The 20,012-nt window shown below is 47.5% G+C and overlaps 2 protein-coding genes across 2 annotated transcripts in view; one reads left to right on the top strand and one right to left on the bottom strand.

Moving 5' to 3' along the window:
* LOC139540644 (protein Shroom2-like) overlaps positions 1-7,203 on the bottom strand; it is a 38,037-nt gene extending 30,834 nt beyond the window's left edge. The window contains 3 exon segments of the mRNA XM_071344454.1: positions 2-1,430; positions 4,860-5,014; positions 7,087-7,203. Coding sequence (XP_071200555.1) covers positions 2-1,430; positions 4,860-5,014; positions 7,087-7,203 — 1,701 coding nt within the window.
* Positions 7,204-8,848: 1,645 nt separating this feature from the next.
* LOC139540643 (protein Shroom2-like) overlaps positions 8,849-20,012 on the top strand; it is a 58,012-nt gene continuing 46,848 nt past the window's right edge. Inside the window, 9 exon segments of the mRNA XM_071344453.1 lie at positions 8,849-8,896; positions 10,009-10,163; positions 13,580-13,601; positions 13,604-13,911; positions 13,913-14,483; positions 14,486-14,878; positions 14,880-15,461; positions 15,463-15,788; positions 15,989-16,010. Of these exon segments, the coding sequence (XP_071200554.1) occupies positions 8,849-8,896; positions 10,009-10,163; positions 13,580-13,601; positions 13,604-13,911; positions 13,913-14,483; positions 14,486-14,878; positions 14,880-15,461; positions 15,463-15,788; positions 15,989-16,010 (2,427 nt within the window).

Below are 20,012 nucleotides of genomic sequence, written 5' to 3'. Positions count from 1 at the left end.
AGCCCCCTGACCCCAGGGGAGTGAGTGACTTCTTATCTCCTCCACCCTGTACGATGCTCACTGCACTCCTCCTTTCACCGCCACCCTCCACACCCTCCTCTCTGCCCCCTCCACCCCTCCTTTCGTCAGTCTTGACCAGCAGGGCCTGGGTGACCGGTTGACCAGGCTGTCTGGCCGTCACACAGTAGTACCGGCTGTCTTCAGTGCTGTCTGGGGTCTGGCTGTAGAGCTGGGTGTTCTGGGTACTGTAGTTGGTGGTCTGGCTGTAGAGCTGGGTGTTCTGTGCATTTTCGTTGGTGGGGAGCTCCTGCATGCTGCTGTAGCAGCCGCTGACGTTCTGCTGTTTGGGGACAGACCAAGTCCTGGGGTGGGAGTAGAGAGAGCTCTCATTACTGTACTGTCTCTGGTGGCAGGGCAGGTAGGTAGGGTGGGGCTGGCCCAGCCTGACATCACTACTGGATAGAGAGCACAGCTCGTTACAGTTCACCTGGTTCTGATGACAGTTCTTTGGTGAAATGTAAGGAGGTACCATGTTGTTCTTGGAGGGTAGGTTGTGATGGCTACGCCGAGAGTCATTGGCACATTGTGAGTTATCAGAGTCCATTCCTTTACCATGGGCATTGGGCTGGGTGTGAGCACCGGGTCCCTCTGGACAGGCTATAACCAGAACCTTCTCATGGGACTTCGTAGCAGCGAAACTGTCACTGCGTACGGGCGGTGGGGGAGGAGAGGGATCGGAGGTCTTCTTCTTGTCAGGAACGTGCCAGACGGGACCGCAGCTAGGCCTAGCAGAGCTGGAGGAGTGGGAAGAACCTGGCCCTGACTGCTCCTCTGTCCTGGGGCTGTCCCGGTCCATGCTGGCCCCAAGTCCCAGCTGCAGGTACCCTGGTCTCTCATCCTGCCTGACCCCCTCACTACTCAGGCTGTGTCTGCCGTTACTGGGACGGCCCCCTGATTCCCACTGGCTCACCTCATACAGCATGTTCTCTATGGAGGCAGCATTGCTCTTAGGGAGGGTGTAGTCTGGTGCCTTAGGGAGGGTGTAGTCTGGTGCCTTAGGGAGGGTGTAGTCTGGTGTCTTGGAGAGGGTGTAGTCTGGGGTCTTAGGGAGGGTGTAGTCTGGTGCCTTAGGGAGGGTGTAGTCTGGGGTCTTAGGGAGGGTGTAGTCTGGTGTCTTGGAGAGGGTGTAGTCTGGGGTACCAGAGTTGGTGGAAAAGGAGCTGTATGCCGAGTCCCTCTTGCCCCCTCCCGGGAGCTCCGTGCTGGTGTTGGACTTGACCGGGGAGAGGCATCCTGGGGACAGGTGTCCAGGGGGGTAGGAGACGTCTAGACTGTCCATGCTGCCCAGAGAGCTGAACTGGTCTGATACTCGCCGTAGGTTAGTCTGGTTCTGGTCCCAGCCGGACGAGGAGAGGTTGATAGAGGAGGAGCTGGGGAAGACAGAGGTGGGAGGAGGGCTGTTTGAGATAGACAATAGCATTATGTAGGACAATGCATTATCTAACACAGTACTTGTGGGGACATGCTAGTAGAGGCCCATTGTCCTACATAATGCTATTGTCTAACACAGTACTTGGGAGGACATGCTAGTAGAGGTATTCACGGGTCAACCCCAACCCAAATACCCAATACTTGACCTGGAACCCGGGCGGGTCTGGTTCCAAAATTCTAACTTTCCTGTGCGATGGTTTTCTTCGGGTCTATGTAACTACAGTTGATAGACCCGATTGGACCTGACCACGGCTCTGCAGAGCCTAAAGCATATTTTATGCTAATAAGGTGAATTTATTGACTTTCAGAAGGCCTAGCCAGCACATACAGTTGAAGTCGGAAGTTTACATACACCTTAGCCAAATACATTTAAACTCAGTTTTTCACAATTCCTACATTTAATCCTAGTAAAAATTCCCTGTCTTAGGTCAGTTAGGATCACCACTTTATTTTAAGAATGTGAAATGTCAGAATAATAGTAGTGAGAATGACTTATTTCAGCTTTTATTTCTTTCATCATATTCCCAGTGGGTCAGAAGTTAACATACACTCAATTAGTATTTGGAAGCATTGCCTTTATATTGTTTAACTTGGGTCAAACGTTTGGGGTAGCCTTCCACAAGCTTCCCACAATAAGTTGGGTGAATTTTGGCCCATTCCTCCTGACAGAGCTGGTGTAACTGAGTCAGGTTTGTAGGCCTCCTTGCTCGCATACACATTTTTTGGTTCTGCCCACAGATTTTCTATAAGATTGAGGTCAGGGCTTTGTGATGGCCACTCCAACACCTTGACTTTGTTGTCCTTAAGCCATTTTGCCACAACTTTGGATGTATGCTTGAGGTCATTGTCCATTTGGAAGACCCAAGCTTTAACTTCCTGACTGATGTCTTGAGATGTTGCTTCAATACATCCACAATAATTGTAATTCCTCATGATGCCATCTATATTGTGAAGTGCACCAGTCCCTCCTGCAGCAAAGCACCCCCACAACATGATGCTGCCACACCCGTGTTCCAAGGTTGGGATGGTGTTCTTCGGCTTGCAAGCGTCCCCCTTATTCCTCCACACATAACGATGGTCATTATGACCAAACAGTTCTATTTTTGTTTCATCGGACCAGAGGAGATTTCTCCAAAAAGTACGACCTTTGTCCCCATGTGCAGTTGCAAACCGTAGTCTGGCTTTTTTATGGCAGTTTTGGAGCAGTGGCTTCTTCCTTGCCGAGCGACCTTTCAGGTTATGTCAATATAGGGCTCGTGTTATGGTGGATATAGATACTTGTGTACCCGTTTCCTCCAGCATCTTCACAATGTCCTTCGCTGTTGTTCTGGGATTGATTTGCACTTTTCGCACCAAAGTACGTTCATCTCTAGGAGACAGAACGCATCTCCTTCCTGAGCTTTATGACGGCTGCGTGGTCCCATGGTGTTTATACTTGCGTACTATTGTTTGTACAGATGAACGTGGTACCTTCAGGCGTTTGGAAATTGCTCCCAAGGATGAACCAGACTTGTGGAGGTCTACAATTTTTTTCTGAGGTCTTGGCTGATTTCTTTTGATTTTCCCATGATGTCAAGCAATGAGGCACTGAGTTTGAAGGTAGGCTTGAAATACATCCACAGGTACACCTCCAATTGACTCAAATGATGTCAATTAGCCTATCAGAAGCTTCTAAAGCCATGACATAATTTTCTGGAATGTTCCAAGCTGTTTAAAGACGCAGTCAATTTAGTGTATGTAAACTTCTGACCCACTGGAATTGTGATACAGTGAATTATAAGTGAAATAGTCTATAAACAAAAAAATGACTTGTGTCATGCACAAAGTAGATGTCCTAACCGACTTGCCAAAACTATAGTTTGTTAACATGAAATTTGTGGAGTGGCTGAAAAACAAGTTTTAATGACTCCAACCTAAGTGTATGTAAACTTCCAACCTCAACTGTAGATATATTTGTTAACCAGAAGAGCAACTTCGCTGATAAACCCCCCAAAAATTGTCTCTCAAGTCCAATCGGATCTGGTCTAGACCTTGACCCGTAAGGGGTTCATTCAGGTTCGGGTCGGATCAGGTCCACGTCCCCCTTAAAAAATTTTTTTTGTGTTCTTTAGGGTCTGGGTCTGATCGTCCTCTGTTCCGTTCGTGTTCAACTTTTTAGACCCGAGAAAACCTCTACATGCTAGCTCAACTATCTACACAAACTGACAATATTTTAGGCCATTTATGCACTATAGACAACTCTATAAAAACGATGAAAAAGGTCCATACTGCATTGAGGTACAGAATAACTACTGGTCTTATTTTGAAACAAATCTCTGACGTTGTGGGCCAGTGGAAAGTAGTCACAGTAAAACTTTCATCAGATCATGGAGCCTGAATAGAGCTCAGTTACCCGACCGAGCACAACGGGTAGGGCCCGTTTTATTTTTCAGCAGTAACTAGGGTACGACAGGGCTCGTGGTATCACTGAACATTATACATAGGGTTAAGGTAGGGGCCCGTTTTATTTTTCATCAGTAACTAGGCGTACGACAGGGCTCGGGTATCACTAACATTTTGAAAGCTGAGCCATTTGCTCGTGCAGTACAGTCACTCCCTGACTAAGATCATGTGGTGTTAGAAGTGCTTCAACCCTGTCAAATATAAAACAGGAGAGATTATTTAACAGAAAATAATAAATGTTCCTAGACTGATGAAAAGTAGTTAACAGCTAACTGCATTCTCATGGTCTTCATTGAGCAGAGCAGCCCAAGCGGAGCTGTTGCTATGGATACTCACAAGACCCAGAGCGGGCAATTGAGCAGAGCAAGCCTGCGGGCAGGGAGCAAGTGACAGACAGAAGCAGCTAATAGATTTACTAATGGAGGAAGTTATTTCTGATTTCGGTCTTGAAAATTGGCACAAACGAATCGGGCCTGAATGTGTCCCGGGCATGGGTAGGGCCTGAATGTTGTGGGCATGGGTAGGGCCTGAATGTTGCGGGCATGGGTAGGGCCTGAATGTTGCGGGCATGGGTAGGGCCTGAATGGTGGCAATGCAGGTCAACTTTGCGGGCATGGGTAGGGCCTGTAATGTTGCGGGCATGGGTAGGGGCCTGAATGTTGGCGGGCATGGGAAGGTGGCCCTGAACGTTGTGTGGCATGGGTAGGGCCTGAATGTTGTGGGCATGGCCAGGGCCTGAATGTTGCGGGCATGGGTAGGGCCTGAATGTTGCGGGCATGGGGTAGGGCCTGAATGTTGTGGGCATGGGTAGGGCCTGAATGTTGTGGGCATGGGTAGGGCCTGAATGTTGTGGGCATGGGTAGGGCTCTAAGCCTGATGTCTTAGTGGGGGATTCAGGCGGAGTTCCCACCAGAACACTGGGTTACCTTGCATCATATCTGGTCTGCCAGACTGGCAGGGGCGGGGACTGAGTTTTGGCAGTCTCTGATTGGCTCTCGTTGAACTTGGTGGCGTGCCAGGAGTGAGGCCTGCTTACGGCTTCATTCCTCCTAAAGATATTAGTGAGAGAGAGAGATAAGCACTAGATTAGACCAAGTCCTCTTGGGAAGCAGAAATGAACAGGCCTCCATTACTGTGACCGGCTGATTGACAACACAACACAGAGTTACAGTAGTACAAACACCACACAGAGTTACAGTAGTAACACAACACAGAGTTACAGTAGTAACACCACACAGAGTTACAGTAGTAACACCACACAGAGTTACAGTAGTAACACCACACAGAGTTACAGTAGTAACACAACACAGAGTTACAGTAGTAACACCACACAGAGTTACAGTAGTAACACCACACAGAGTTACAGTAGTAACACCACACAGAGTTACAGTAGTAACACAACACAGAGTTACAGTAGTAACACAACACAGTTACAGTAGTAAGCACAACACAGTACTTGAGTTTACAGTAGTAACACCACAGCAGAGTCACTAGCAGTAACACCACACAGAGTTAGCAGTAGTAACACAACACAGAGTTACAGTAGTAACACAACACAGAGTTACAGTAGTAACACAACACAGAGTTACAGTAACACAACACAGAGTTACAGTAGTAACACCACACAGAGTTACAGTAACACAACACAGAGTTACAGTAGTAACACAACACAGAGTTACAGTAGTAACACAACACAGAGTTACAGTAACACAACACAGAGTTAAAGTAAGAACACGACACGTCTGAAAATCACACACACAACATGACGCCACGATCACTACGGCCATGACGCAATGATCACTACGGTCATGACACCATGATCACTATGGCCATTACAGCATGATCACCTAGGCCATGATCACTACGGCCATGACAACATGATCACTACAGCCATTACATCATGATCACTAACTACGACCATGATCACTACGGTCATTACAACATGATCACTACGACCATGACACCATGATCACTACGAACATGACACCATGATCACTACGACCATGACACCATGATCACTACGACCATGACACCATGATCACTAACTACGACCATGACACCATGATCACTACGACCATGACACCATGATCACTACGACCATGACACCATGATCACTACGACCATGACACCATGATCACTACGACCATGACACCATGATCACTACGACCATGACACCATGATCACTACGACCATGACACCATGATCACTACGACCATGACACCATGATCACTGCGACCATGACACCATGATCACTAACTACGACCATGACACCATGATCACTACGACCATGACACCATGATCACTGCGACCATGACACCATGATCACTAACTACGACCATGACACCATGATCACTAACTACGGCCATCACACCATGACACCATGATCACTAACTACGAACATGACACCATGACACCATGATCACTAACTACGACCATGACACCATGATCACTAACTACGGCCATGACACCATGATCACTAACTACGGCCATCACACCATGACACCATGATCACTACGACCATGACACCATGATCACTACGACCATGACACCATGACACCATGATCACTAACTACGACCATGACACCATGACACCATGATCACTAACTACGGCCATCACACCATGATCACTACGGCCATGACACCATGATCACTAACTACGACCATGACACCATGATCACTACGGCCATGACACCATGATCACTACTATCATCATGACGGCCATGACACCATGATCACTACGACCATGACACCATGATCACTACGACCATGACACCATGATCACTACGACCATGACACCATGATCACTACGGCCATGACACCATGATCACTACGACCATGACGCCATGATCACTACGACCATGACGCCATGATCACTACGGCCATGACACCATGATCACTACGGCCATGACGCCATGATCACTACGACCATGACGCCATGATCACTACGACCATGACACCATGATCACTAACTACGACCATGACACCATGATCACTACGGCCATGACACCATGATCACTACGGCCATGACGCCATGATCACTACGACCATGACACCATGATCACTACGACCATGACACCATGATCACTACGACCATGACACCATGATCACTAACTACGACCATTACACCATGATCACTAACTACGACCATTACACCATGATCATGGTGTCATGGCCGTAGTTGGTGATCATGGTGTAATGGTCGTAGTTAGTGATCATGGTGTAATGGTCGTAGTTAGTGATCATGGTGTCATGGTCGTAGTTAGTGATCATGGTGTCATGGCCGTAGCGATCATGGTGTCATGGCCGTAGTGATCATGGCGTCATGGCCGTAGCGATCATGGTGTCATGGTCGTCGTAGTCTAGTGATCATGGCGTCATGGCCGTAGTGATCATGGTGTCATGGCCGTAGTTAGTGATCATGGTGTCATGGTCGTAGTTAGTGATCATGGTGTCATGGTCGTAGTTAGTGATCATGGTGTCATGGTCGTAGTTAGTGATCATGGTGTCATGGTCGTAGTGATCATGGTGTCATGGTCGTAGTGATCATGGCGTCATGGCCGTAGTGATCATGGTGTCATGGCCGTAGTGATCATGGCGTCATGGTCGTAGTGATCATGGCGTCATGGTCGTAGTGATCATGGCGTCATGGCCGTAGTGATCATGGCGTCATGGCCGTAGTGATCATGGCGTCATGGCCGTAGTGATCATGGCGTCATGGTCGTAGTGATCATGGCGTCATGGCCGTAGTGATCATGGTGTCATGGCCGTAGTGATCATGGTGTCATGGTCGTAGTTAGTGATCATGGTGTCATGGCCGTAGTGATCATGGTGTCATGGCCGTAGTGATCATGGTGTCATGGCCGTAGTGATCATGGTGTCATGGCCGTAGTGATCATGGTGTCATGGCCGTAGTGATCATGGTGTAATGGTCGTAGTTAGTGATCATGGTGTCATGGCCGTAGTTAGTGATCATGGTGTAATGGTCGTAGTTAGTGATCATGGTGTCATGGTCGTAGTTAGTGATCATGGTGTCATGGTCGTAGTTAGTGATCATGGTGTCATGGTCATAGTGATCATGGTGTCATGGTGTCATGGTCGTAGTTAGTGATCATGGTGTCATGGTGTCATGGTCGTAGTTAGTGATCATGGTGTCATGGTCGTAGTTAGTGATCATGGTGTCATGGTCGAGGGTATAGTTAGTGATCATGGTGTCATGGTCGTAGTTAGTGATCATGTTGTCATGGCCGTAGTGATCATGGCGTCATGGCCGTAGTTAGTGATCATGGCGTCATGGCCGTAGTTAGTGATCATGGTGTCATGGTCGTAGTTAGTGATCATGGTGTCATGGTGTCATGGTCGTAGTTAGTGATCATGGTGTCATGGTGTCATGGTCGTAGTTAGTGATGATGGTGTCATGGTGTCATGGTCGTAGTTAGTGATCATGGTGTCATGGTCGTAGTTGGTGATCATGGTGTCATGGCCGTAGTTAGTGATCATGGTGTCATGGTCGTAGTTAGTGATCATGGTGTCATGGTCGCAGTGATCATGGTGTCATGGCCGTAGTGATCATGGTGTCATGGTCGTAGTTAGTGATCATGGTGTCATGGTCGCAGTGATCATGGTGTCATGGTCGTAGTGATCATGGTGTCATGGTCGTAGTGATCATGGTGTCATGGTCGTAGTGATCATGGTGTCATGGTCGTAGTGATCATGGTGTCATGGTCGTAGTGATCATGGTGTCATGGTCGTAGTGATCATGGTGTCATGGTCGTAGTGATCATGGTGTCATGGTCGTAGTTAGTGATCATGGTGTCATGGTCGTGGTGGTCATGGTGTCATGGTCGTAGTTAGTGATCATGGTGTCATGGTCGTAGTTAGTGATCATAGGTGTCATGGTCGTAGTGATCATGGTGTCATGGTCGTGGTGATCATGTTTGTAATGGCCGTAGTGATCATGGTCGTAGTAAGTGATCATGATGTAATGGCTGTAGTGATCATGTTGTCATGGCCGTAGTGATCATGGCCTAGGTGATCATGCTGTAATGGCCATAGTGATCATGGTGTCATGACCGTAGTGATCATTGCGTCATGGCCGTAGTGATCGTGGCGTCATGTTGTGTGTGTGATTTTCAGACGTGTCGTCTTCTTACTTTAACTCTGTGTTGTGTTACTGTAACTCTGTGTTGTGTTACTACTGTAACTCTGTGTTGTGTTACTACTGTAACTCTGTGTTGTGTTACTACTGTAACTCTGTGTGGTGTTACTACTGTAACTCTGTGTCGTGTTACTACTGTAACTCTGTGTTGTGTTACTACTGTAACTCTGTGTGGTGTTACTACTGTAACTCTGTGTGGTGTTACTACTGTAACTCTGTGTTGTGTTACTACTGTAACTCTGTGTTGTGTTACTACTGTAACTCTGTGTGGTGTTACTACTGTAACTCTGTGTGGTGTTACTACTGTAACTCTGTGTTGTGTTACTACTGTAACTCTGTGTTGTGTTACTACTGTAACTCTGTGTTGTGTTACTACTGTAACTCTGTGTGGTGTTACTACTGTAACTCTGTGTGGTGTTACTACTGTAACTCTGTGTTGTGTTACTACTGTAACTCTGTGTTGTGCTTACTACTGTAACTCTGTGTTGTGTTACTACTGTAACTCTGTGTTGTGTTACTACTGTAACTCCTGTGTGGTGTTACTACTGTAACTCTGTGTGGTGTTACTACTGTAACTCTGTGTGGTGTTACTACTGTAACTCTGTGTTGTGTTACTACTGTAACTCTGTGTGGTGTTACTACTGTAACTCTGTGTGGTGTTACTACTGTAACTCTGTGTGGTGTTACTACTGTAACTCTGTGTGGTGTTACTACTGTAACTCTGTGTTATATTACTGTAACTCTGTGTGGTGTTCTTACTGTAACTCTGTGTGGTGTTACTACTGTAACTCTGTGTGGTGTTACTACTGTAACTCTGTGTGGTGTTACTACTGTAACTCTGTGTTGTGTTGTCAATCAGCCAGTCACAGTAATGGAGGCCTGTTCATTTCTGCTTCCCAAGAGGACTTGGTCTAATCTAGTGCTTATCTCTCTCTCTCACTAATATCTTTAGGAGGAATGAAGCCGTAAGCAGGCCTCACTCCTGGCACGCCACCAAGTTCAACGAGAGCCAATCAGAGACTGCCAAAACTCAGTCCCCGCCCCTGCCAGTCTGGCAGACCAGATATGATGCAAGGTAACCCAGTGTTCTGATCAGACTGCCTGAATCCCCCACTAAGAGCATCAGGCTTAGAGCCCTACCCATGCCCACAACATTCAGGCCCTACCCATGCCCACAACATTCAGGCCCTACCCATGCCCACAACATTCAGGCCCTACCCATGCCCGCAACATTCAGGCCCTACCCATGCCCGCAACATTCAGGCCCTGGCCATGCCCACAACATTCAGGCCCTACCCATGCCCACAACATTCAGGCCCTACCCATGCCCGCAACATTCAGGCCCTACCCATGCCCGCAACATTCAGGCCCTACCCATGCCCGCAACATTCAGGCCCTACCCATGCCCACAACATTCAGGCCCTACCCATGCCCGCAACATTCAGGCCCTACCCATGCCCACAACATTCAGGCCCTACCCATGCCCGCAACATTCAGGCCCGATTGTTTGTGCCAAATTTAAGACCGAAATCAGAAATAACTTCCTCCATTAGTAAATCTATTAGCTGCTTCTGTCTGTCACTTGCTCCCTGCCCGCAGCTTGCTCTGCTCATTGCCGCTCTGGGTCTGTGAGTATCCATAGCAACAGCTCCGCTTGGGCTGCTCTGCTCAATGAAGACCATGAGAATGCAGTTAGCTGTTAACTACTTTTCATCAGTCTAGGAACATTTATTATTTTCTGTTAAATAATCTCTCCTGTTTTATATTTGACAGGGTTGAAGCACTTTCTAACACCACATGATCTTAGTCAGATATGACTGTACTGCACGAGCAAATGGCTCAGCTTCAAAATGTTAGTGATACCCGAGCCCTGTCGTACCCTAGTTACTGATGAAAAATAAAACGGGCCCTACCTTAACCCTATGTATAATGTTAGTGATACCCGAGCCCTGTCGTACCCTAGTTACTGCTGAAAAATAGACCGGGCCCTACCCGGATGTAGAATGTCTGGGCCCGTTGTGCTCGGTCGGGTAACTGAGCTCTATTCAGGCTCCATGATCTGATGAAAGTTTTACTGTGACTACTTTCCACTGGCCCACAACGTCAGAGATTTGTTTCAAAATAAGAGCCAGTAGTTATTCTGTACCTCAATGCAGTATGGACCTTTTTCATCGTTTTTATAGAGTTGTCTATAGTGCATAAATGGCCTAAAATATTGTCAGTTTGTGTAGATAGTTGAGCTAGCATGTAGAGGTTTTCTCGGGTCTAAAAAGTTGAACACGAACGGAACAGAGGACGATCAGACCCAGACCCCTAAAGAACACAAAAAAAATTTTTTTAAGGGGGACGTGGACCTGATCCGACCCGAACCTGAATGAACCCCTTACGGGTCAAGGTCTAGACCAGATCCGATTGGACTTGAGAGACAATTTTTGGGGGGTGTATCAGCGAAGTTGCTCTTCTGGTTAACAAATATATCTACAGTTGAGGTTGGAAGTTTACATACACTTAGGTTGGAGTCATTAAAACTTGTTTTTCAGCCACTCCACAAATTTCATGTTAACAAACTATAGTTTTGGCAAGTCGGTTAGGACATCTACTTTGTGCATGACACAAGTCATTTTTTTGTTTATAGACTATTTCACTTATAATTCACTGTATCACAATTCCAGTGGGTCAGAAGTCTACATACACTAAATTGACTGCGTCTTTAAACAGCTTGGAACATTCCAGAAAATTATGTCATGGCTTTAGAAGCTTCTGATAGGCTAATCGACATCATTTGAGTCAATTGGAGGTGTACCTGTGGATGTATTTCAAGCCTACCTTCAAACTCAGTGCCTCATTGCTTGACATCATGGGAAAATCAAAAGAAATCAGCCAAGACCTCAGAAAAAAATTGTAGACCTCCACAAGTCTGGTTCATCCTTGGGAGCAATTTCCAAACGCCTGAAGGTACCACGTTCATCTGTACAAACAATAGTACGCAAGTATAAACACCATGGGACCACGCAGCCGTCATAACGCTCAGGAAGGAGATGCGTTCTGTCTCCTAGAGATGAACGTACTTTGGTGCGAAAAGTGCAAATCGATTCCCAGAACAACAGCGAAGGACATTGTGAAGATGCTGGAGGAAACGGGTACACAAGTATCTATATCCACCATAACACGAGCCCTATATTGACATAACCTGAAAGGTCGCTCGGCAAGGAAGAAGCCACTGCTCCAAAACTGCCATAAAAAAGCCAGACTACGGTTTGCAACTGCACATGGGGACAAAGGTCGTACTTTTTGGAGAAATCTCCTCTGGTCCGATGAAACAAAAATAGAACTGTTTGGTCATAATGACCATCGTTATGTGTGGAGGAATAAGGGGGACGCTTGCAAGCCGAAGAACACCATCCCAACCTTGGAACACGGGTGTGGCAGCATCATGTTGTGGGGGTGCTTTTGCTGCAGGAGGGACTGGTGCACTTCACAATATAGATGGCATCATGAGGAATTACAATTATTGTGGATGTATTGAAGCAACATCTCAAGACATCAGTCAGGAAGTTAAAGCTTGGGTCTTCCAAATGGACAATGACCTCAAGCATACATCCAAAGTTGTGGCAAAATGGCTTAAGGACAACAAAGTCAAGGTGTTGGAGTGGCCATCACAAAGCCCTGACCTCAATCTTATAGAAAATCTGTGGGCAGAACCAAAAAATGTGTATGCGAGCAAGGAGGCCTACAAACCTGACTCAGTTACACCAGCTCTGTCAGGAGGAATGGGCCAAAATTCACCCAACTTATTGTGGGAAGCTTGTGGAAGGCTACCCCAAACGTTTGACCCAAGTTAAACAATATAAAGGCAATGCTTCCAAATACTAATTGAGTGTATGTTAACTTCTGACCCACTGGGAATATGATGAAAGAAATAAAAGCTGAAATAAGTCATTCTCACTACTATTATTCTGACATTTCACATTCTTAAAATAAAGTGGTGATCCTAACTGACCTAAGACAGGGAATTTTTACTAGGATTAAATGTCAGGAATTGTGAAAAACTGAGTTTAAATGTATTTGGCTAAGGTGTATGTAAACTTCCGACTTCAACTGTATGTGCTGGCTAGGCCTTCTGAAAGTCAATAAATTCACCTTATTAGCATAAAATATGCTTTAGGCTCTGCAGAGCCGTGGTCAGGTCCAATCGGGTCTATCAACTGTAGTTACATAGACCCGAAGAAAACCATCGCACAGGAAAGTTAGAATTTTGGAACCAGACCCGCCCGGGTTCCAGGTCAAGTATTGGGTATCGGGGTTGGGGTTGACCCGTGGATACCTTCTACTCAGCATGTCCTCCCAAGTACTGTGTTAGACAATAGCATTATGTAGGACAATGGGCCTCTACTAGCATGTCCCCACAAGTACTGTGTTAGATAATGCATTGTCCTACATAATGCTATTGTCTATCTCAAACAGCCCTCCTCCCACCTCTGTCTTCCCCAGCTCCTCCTCTACCAACCTCTCCTCTCGTCCGGCTGGGACCAGAACCAGACTAACCTACGGCGAGTATCAGACCAGTTCAGCTCTCTGGGCAGCATGGACAGTCTAGACGTCTCCTACCCCCCTGGACACCTGTCCCCAGGATGCCTCTCCCCGGTCAAGTCCAACACCAGCACGGAGCTCCCGGGAGGGGGCAAGAGGGACTCGGCATACAGCTCCTTTTCCACCAACTCTGGTACCCCAGACTACACCCTCTCCAAGACACCAGACTACACCCTCCCTAAGACCCCAGACTACACCCTCCCTAAGGCACCAGACTACACCCTCCCTAAGACCCCCAGACTACACCCTCTCCAAGACACCAGACTACACCCTCCCTAAGGCACCAGACTACACCCTCCCTAAGGCACCAGACTACACCCTCCCTAAGAGCAATGCTGCCTCCATAGAGAACATGCTGTATGAGGTGAGCCAGTGGGAATCAGGGGGCCGTCCCAGTAACGGCAGACACAGCCTGAGTAGTGAGGGGGTCAGGCAGGATGAGAGACCAGGGTACCTGCAGCTGGGACTTGGGGCCAGCATGGACCGGGACAGCCCCAGGACAGAGGAGCAGTCAGGGCCAGGTTCTTCCCACTCCTCCAGCTCTGCTAGGCCTAGCTGCGGTCCCGTCTGGCACGTTCCTGACAAGAAGAAGACCTCCGATCCCTCTCCTCCCCCACCGCCCGTACGCAGTGACAGTTTCGCTGCTACGAAGTCCCATGAGAAGGTTCTGGTTATAGCCTGTCCAGAGGGACCCGGTGCTCACACCCAGCCCAATGCCCATGGTAAAGGAATGGACTCTGATAACTCACAATGTGCCAATGACTCTCGGCGTAGCCATCACAACCTACCCTCCAAGAAAACAACATGGTACCTCCTTACATTTCACCAAAGAACTGTCATCAGAACCAGGTGAACTGTAACGAGCTGTGCTCTCTATCCAGTAGTGATGTCAGGCTGGGCCAGCCCCACCCTACCTACCTGCCCTGCCACCAGAGACAGTACAGTAATGAGAGCTCTCTCTACTCCCACCCCAGGACTTGGTCTGTCCCCAAACAGCAGAACGTCAGCGGCTGCTACAGCAGCATGCAGGAGCTCCCCACCAACGAAAATGCACAGAACACCCAGCTCTACAGCCAGACCACCAACTACAGTACCCAGAACACCCAGCTCTACAGCCAGACCCCAGACAGCACTGAAGACAGCCGGTACTACTGTGTGACGGCCAGACAGCCTGGTCGACCGGTCACCCAGGCCCTGCTGGTCAAGACTGACGAAAGGAGGGGTGGAGGGGGCAGAGAGGAGGGTGTGGAGGGTTGGCGGTGAAAGGAGGAGTGCAGTGAGCATCGTACAGGGTGGAGGAGATAAGAAGTCACTCACTCCCCTGGGGTCAGGGGGCTCCAGTGGGGAGACTGTAGATCTCTCCAGTAACCAGTGCACCAGGACCGACCGGTTCGCCACCATCCTGAGGAATGAGATCCAGATGAGACGAGCCCAGCTGCAGAAGAGTAAGAGCGCTGCCTCCCTGAGTGGACCCTGTGAGGCAGAGGAGGACCTTGAGGTGCCAGAGGTCTGGAGGCCCAAAGACACCACCTCTTCTTCAGATGGCTCCTTCACCTCCACCTATAAGGATCATCTGAAGGAGGCGCAGGCCCGCGTGCTGAAGGCCACCTCCTTTAGAAGGAGAGACCTGGAGCCTGTCCTTCTGGAGCACCCTGGGGCGGAGGCAGGGTCCCCGCCGGACTACTCCTCCTCTGGTCTGGGGAGGAGCGACAACTCTAACGCCCTGTCCAGCCTCTCTGAGGACCTCCCAGCCAGGTCTGGCTCTGCCCAGAGTCAGGTGACCCCGCATCGGAAGCAGGAAGCGTTTCACCACGGAGAAGAAGGTCCGGTGTTTCTCTGAGCCAGACAAAATCAATGAGGTGGGGGTGGAGGAGGAGCTGACCCCCCCTGAGGCTGCAGGCGCCTTGCTGAACCGACGCTCCACCCCCAGACCGGCCTTCACCAGACCCCTCCCTGCCCTGCCAGGCCCTGGAGAGGACTGTGGAGAGGGCAAAGAGATAGCCAGGGGTCATTGTGACATGTCCAGCGGCAGGAAGGAACAGAGAGAGTGTCAGGGACAGGACCACAGACAGCAGAGACTGGAGCTGCAGAGACTGGGGACCTTTGCTGAGTCCACGAGACCACCTGGAACAGCCAGAGGAAAGCAGCTGAGGACCCAGCGGACGCTCCCACTCTGCTGATAACATCCTGGATCCTGGAGGAGATGGCAGGAGCCAAACCAGCCCCAGGTGCAGAGGTCCTTGGCCCACCCAGACTAACTTCTTATAACAGCAGGGTGAATACTCACATCCTCTTCCTCACCCTATGCAGACTCAACTTCTATGAGGACAAGGTGAGATGCTGGCATATTATTCCTCACCCTCCAGTTGCAAGCTATGGCAGGGTGATTCTGGCATCCTATCCCTAAAATTCATGCATTTCTCCTGACAAAGGTGATTCTGCATCCTCTCCTCACCCTCCGCTGACTTCTATGACAAGGTGAGATTCTGACAAGTCCTCTTCCTTCACCCTGGGCTGGACTTCTCCTGACAAGGTGAGATACTGGCATCCTGCTCAACCTCTATTCCGCTGACTTCTATGACAAGGTGAGATACTGGCATCCTATCCTCACCCTCCGCAGCTCACTTCTATGACAAGGTGAGATACTGGCATCCTATCCTCAACCTCCGCTGACTTCTATGACAAGGTGAGATACTGGCATCCTATCCTCAACCTCCGCTGACTTCTCTGACAAGGTGAGATACTGGCATCCTATCCTCAACCTCCGCTGACTTCTATGACAAGGTGAGATACTGGCATACCTATCCTCAACCTCCGCTGACTTCTATGACAAGGTGAGATACTGGCATCCTATCCTCACCCTCCGCTGACTTCTATGACAAGGTGAGATGCTGGCATCCTATCCTCACCCTCCGCTGACTTCTATGACAAGGTGAGATACTGGCATCCTATCCTCAACCTCCGCTGACTTCTATGACAAGGTGAGATACTGGCATCCTCTCCTCAACCTCCGCTGACTTCTATGACAAGGTGAGATACTGGCATCCTATCCTCACCCTCCGCTGACTTCTATGACAAGGTGAGATACTGGCATCCTATCATCATCCTCCGTTGACTTCTATGACAAGGTGAGATACTGGCATCCTATCATCATCCTCCGTTGACTTCTAAGACAAATTGAGATACTGGCACCAGCCTGCTCGTAAGCATTCATTCAAACAGCACTTTCGTGCGTTTTGCCAGCAGCTCTTTGCAATGCTTCAAGCATTGCGCTGTTTATGACTTCAAGCCTATCAACTCCCGAGATTAGGCTGGTGTAACCGATGTGAAATGGCTAGCTAGTTAGCGCGCGCTAATAGCGTTTCAAACGTCACTCGCTCTGAGACTTGGAGTAGTTGTTCCCCTTGCTCTGCATGGGTGAGCGCTGCTTCGAGGGTGGCTGTTGTCGATGTGTTCCTGGTTCGAGCCCAGGTAGGAGCGAGGAGAGGGACGGAAGCTATACTGTTACACTGGCAATACTAAAGTGCCTATAAGAACATCCAATAGTCAAAGGTTTATGAAATACAAATCGTAGAGAGAGAAATAGTCCTATAATTCCTATAATAACTACAACCTAAAACTTCTTACCTGGGAATATTGAAGACTCATGTTAAAAGGAACCACCAGCTTTCATATGTTCTCATGTTCTGAGCAAGGAACTTAAACGTTAGCTTTCTTACATGGCACATATTGCACTTTTACTTTCTTCTCCAACACTTTGTTTTTGCATTATTTAAACCAAATTGAACATGTTTCATTATTTATTTGAGGTTAAATTGATTTTATTGATGTATTATATTAAGTTAAAATAATCGTTCATTCAGTATTGTTGTAATTGTCATTATTACAAACAAAAAAAGAAAATCGTCTGATTAATCGGTATCGGCTTTTTTGGCCCTCCAATAATCGATATCGGTATCGGCGTTGAAAAATCATAATGGGTCGACCTCTAATCTGTAGAGGAATGATGGTTGAAGACAAGGTTTCCAGGTCTGGTTATTTATTAACCAACTAAAAAGGTCAGAGCACAAGGACTCAGGAGCACATGGGGTGGGTTGTAAGGCTGATAAGGTTGTGTGTGTTCTGGAACATACCTGGCTGGCCATAACTAATAACAGGAGTATTTGCAGTAGACTATACTATGTAGCTAGACAACAATACTAGGGATAGGACAACGAGGGACTCCGTCTCTCCTGGCATTGGCTTGCTTTTTTGCAAAGGTTACAGGTAACCTTTGAGAGATTTTGTAGTCACGTTTCACAATAGTTAACACACACACATGGACACAGCGGTCTAAGGCACTGCATCTCAGTGTAAGAGGCGTCACTACAGTCCCTGGTTCGAATCCATGCTGTTTCACACGGCGCACAACAAACAGCAAATTTCAAACTACTTTTGTAATACAACTTTAGTTATTTTTTTACGTAAATAATCGATAAAATTGAAGACGGGATGATCTGTGTTCGATACAGGATTAAAACCAACTGTAGCTAGCTTTCTGGTCCCGCGCTTCTAACAAGCGCCGTACTTCTTCATTACACAAAGGAATAACCTCAACCAATTTCTAAAGACTGTTGACATCCAGTGGAAGCGGTAGAAACTGAAAAGAAGTTCCCTTAGAAATCTGGTTTCCCAGATCTCTTTTCTCATTGAAAAAAAGAGTGACCTCAAAAAAAAAAAAATCTGAATGGTTTGTCCTTGGGGTTTTGCTAAATAACTTCTGTTATACTCACAGACATGATTCAAATAGTTTTAGAAACTTCAGAGTGTTTTCTATCCAAATCTACTAATAATATGCATATCTTATCTTCTGGGGATGAGTAGCTGACAGTTTAATTTGGGTATGCTTTTCATCCAAAATTCCAAATATTGCCCCCTACCCAAGAGTTAAGAACAAATTCTTATTTACAATCACGGCCTACCAAAAGGCAAAAGGCCTCCTGTGGGGACGGGGGCAGGGATTCAAAATAGAAATACATTAAATAAAAATATAGGACAAAACACACATCACGACAAGAGAAGACAACACAACACTACATAAAGAGAGACCTAAGACAACAACATAGCATGGTAGCAACACATGTCAACAACATGGTAGCAACACATGTCAACAACATGGTAGCAACACATGTCAACAACATGGTAGCAACACAACATGGAGCAGCACAAAACAGGGTACATTATTGGGCACAGACAACCACACAAAGGGCAAGAAGGTAGAGACAACAATACATCACGCAAAGCAGCCTCAACTGTCAGTAAGTGTCCATGATTGAGTCTTTGAATGAAGAGATGGAGATAAAACTGTCCAGTTTGAGTGTTTTGTTGCAGCTCGTTCCAGTCGCTAGCTGCAGCGAACTGAAAAGACGAGCGACCCAGGGATATGTGTGCTTTGGGGACCTTTAACAGAATGTGACTGGCTGAACGGTTGTTGTATGTGGAGGATGAGGGCTGCAGTAGATATCACAGATAGGGGGAGTGAGGCCTAAGACGGTTTTATAAATAAGCATCAACCAGTGGGTTCTTGCGACTAGGCACACAGAGATGACAAGTTTACAGAGGAGTGTAGAGTGCAGTGATGTATCCTATAAGGAGCATTGGTGGCAAATCTCATGGCCAATTGGTAAAGAGCATCCAGCCGCTTGAGAGCACCCTTACCTGCCGATCTATAAATTATTTCTCCGTAATCTAGCATGGGTAGGATGGTCATCTGAATCAGGGTTAGTTTGGCAGCTGGGGTGAAAGAGGAGCGATTACGAGAGAGGAAACCAGGTCTAGATTTAACTTTAGCCTGCAGCTTTGATATGTCCTGAGAGAAGGACAGTGTACCATCTAGCCCTACTCCCAAGTACTTGTATGAGGTGACTACCTCAGAGCTCTAAACCCTCAGAGGTAGTTATAACACCTGTGGGGAGAGGGGCATTCTTCTTACCAAACCACATGACCTTTGTTTTGGAGGTGTTCAGAACAAGGTTAAGGGCAGAGAAAGCTTGTTGGACACTAAGGAAGCTTTGTTGTAGACGTGTCGGTGAATTGCACAAGATCTTCCCAACTCAGGAGCTCATGCTTTCTGAGGATGTAACAGTGGTGATGGCTATTGGGCTTCCTATCAAGCACTTTGAGAGCCTGTTTGTAGACAGACTGAATGGGTTTTAATGTTGTACAGCAAGCTTGGGCCCAACTAGTCAAGCAATATGTTAAGTGGGGGGGACTGATCATAGATTTGAAGTACAGTTTTGCTACCTCTGTAGTCAAACAATTTCGTATAAATCGGAAATTGGCTCGGTTGAATTTG

The sequence above is a fragment of the Salvelinus alpinus genome, chromosome 16 (genome assembly GCF_045679555.1).
Source record: "Salvelinus alpinus chromosome 16, SLU_Salpinus.1, whole genome shotgun sequence".
NCBI classification, from domain to species: Eukaryota; Metazoa; Chordata; class Actinopteri; order Salmoniformes; family Salmonidae; genus Salvelinus; species Salvelinus alpinus.
Note: the sequence above shows the minus strand (reverse complement) of the source record. Positions and strands in the feature narration are given on the sequence as shown.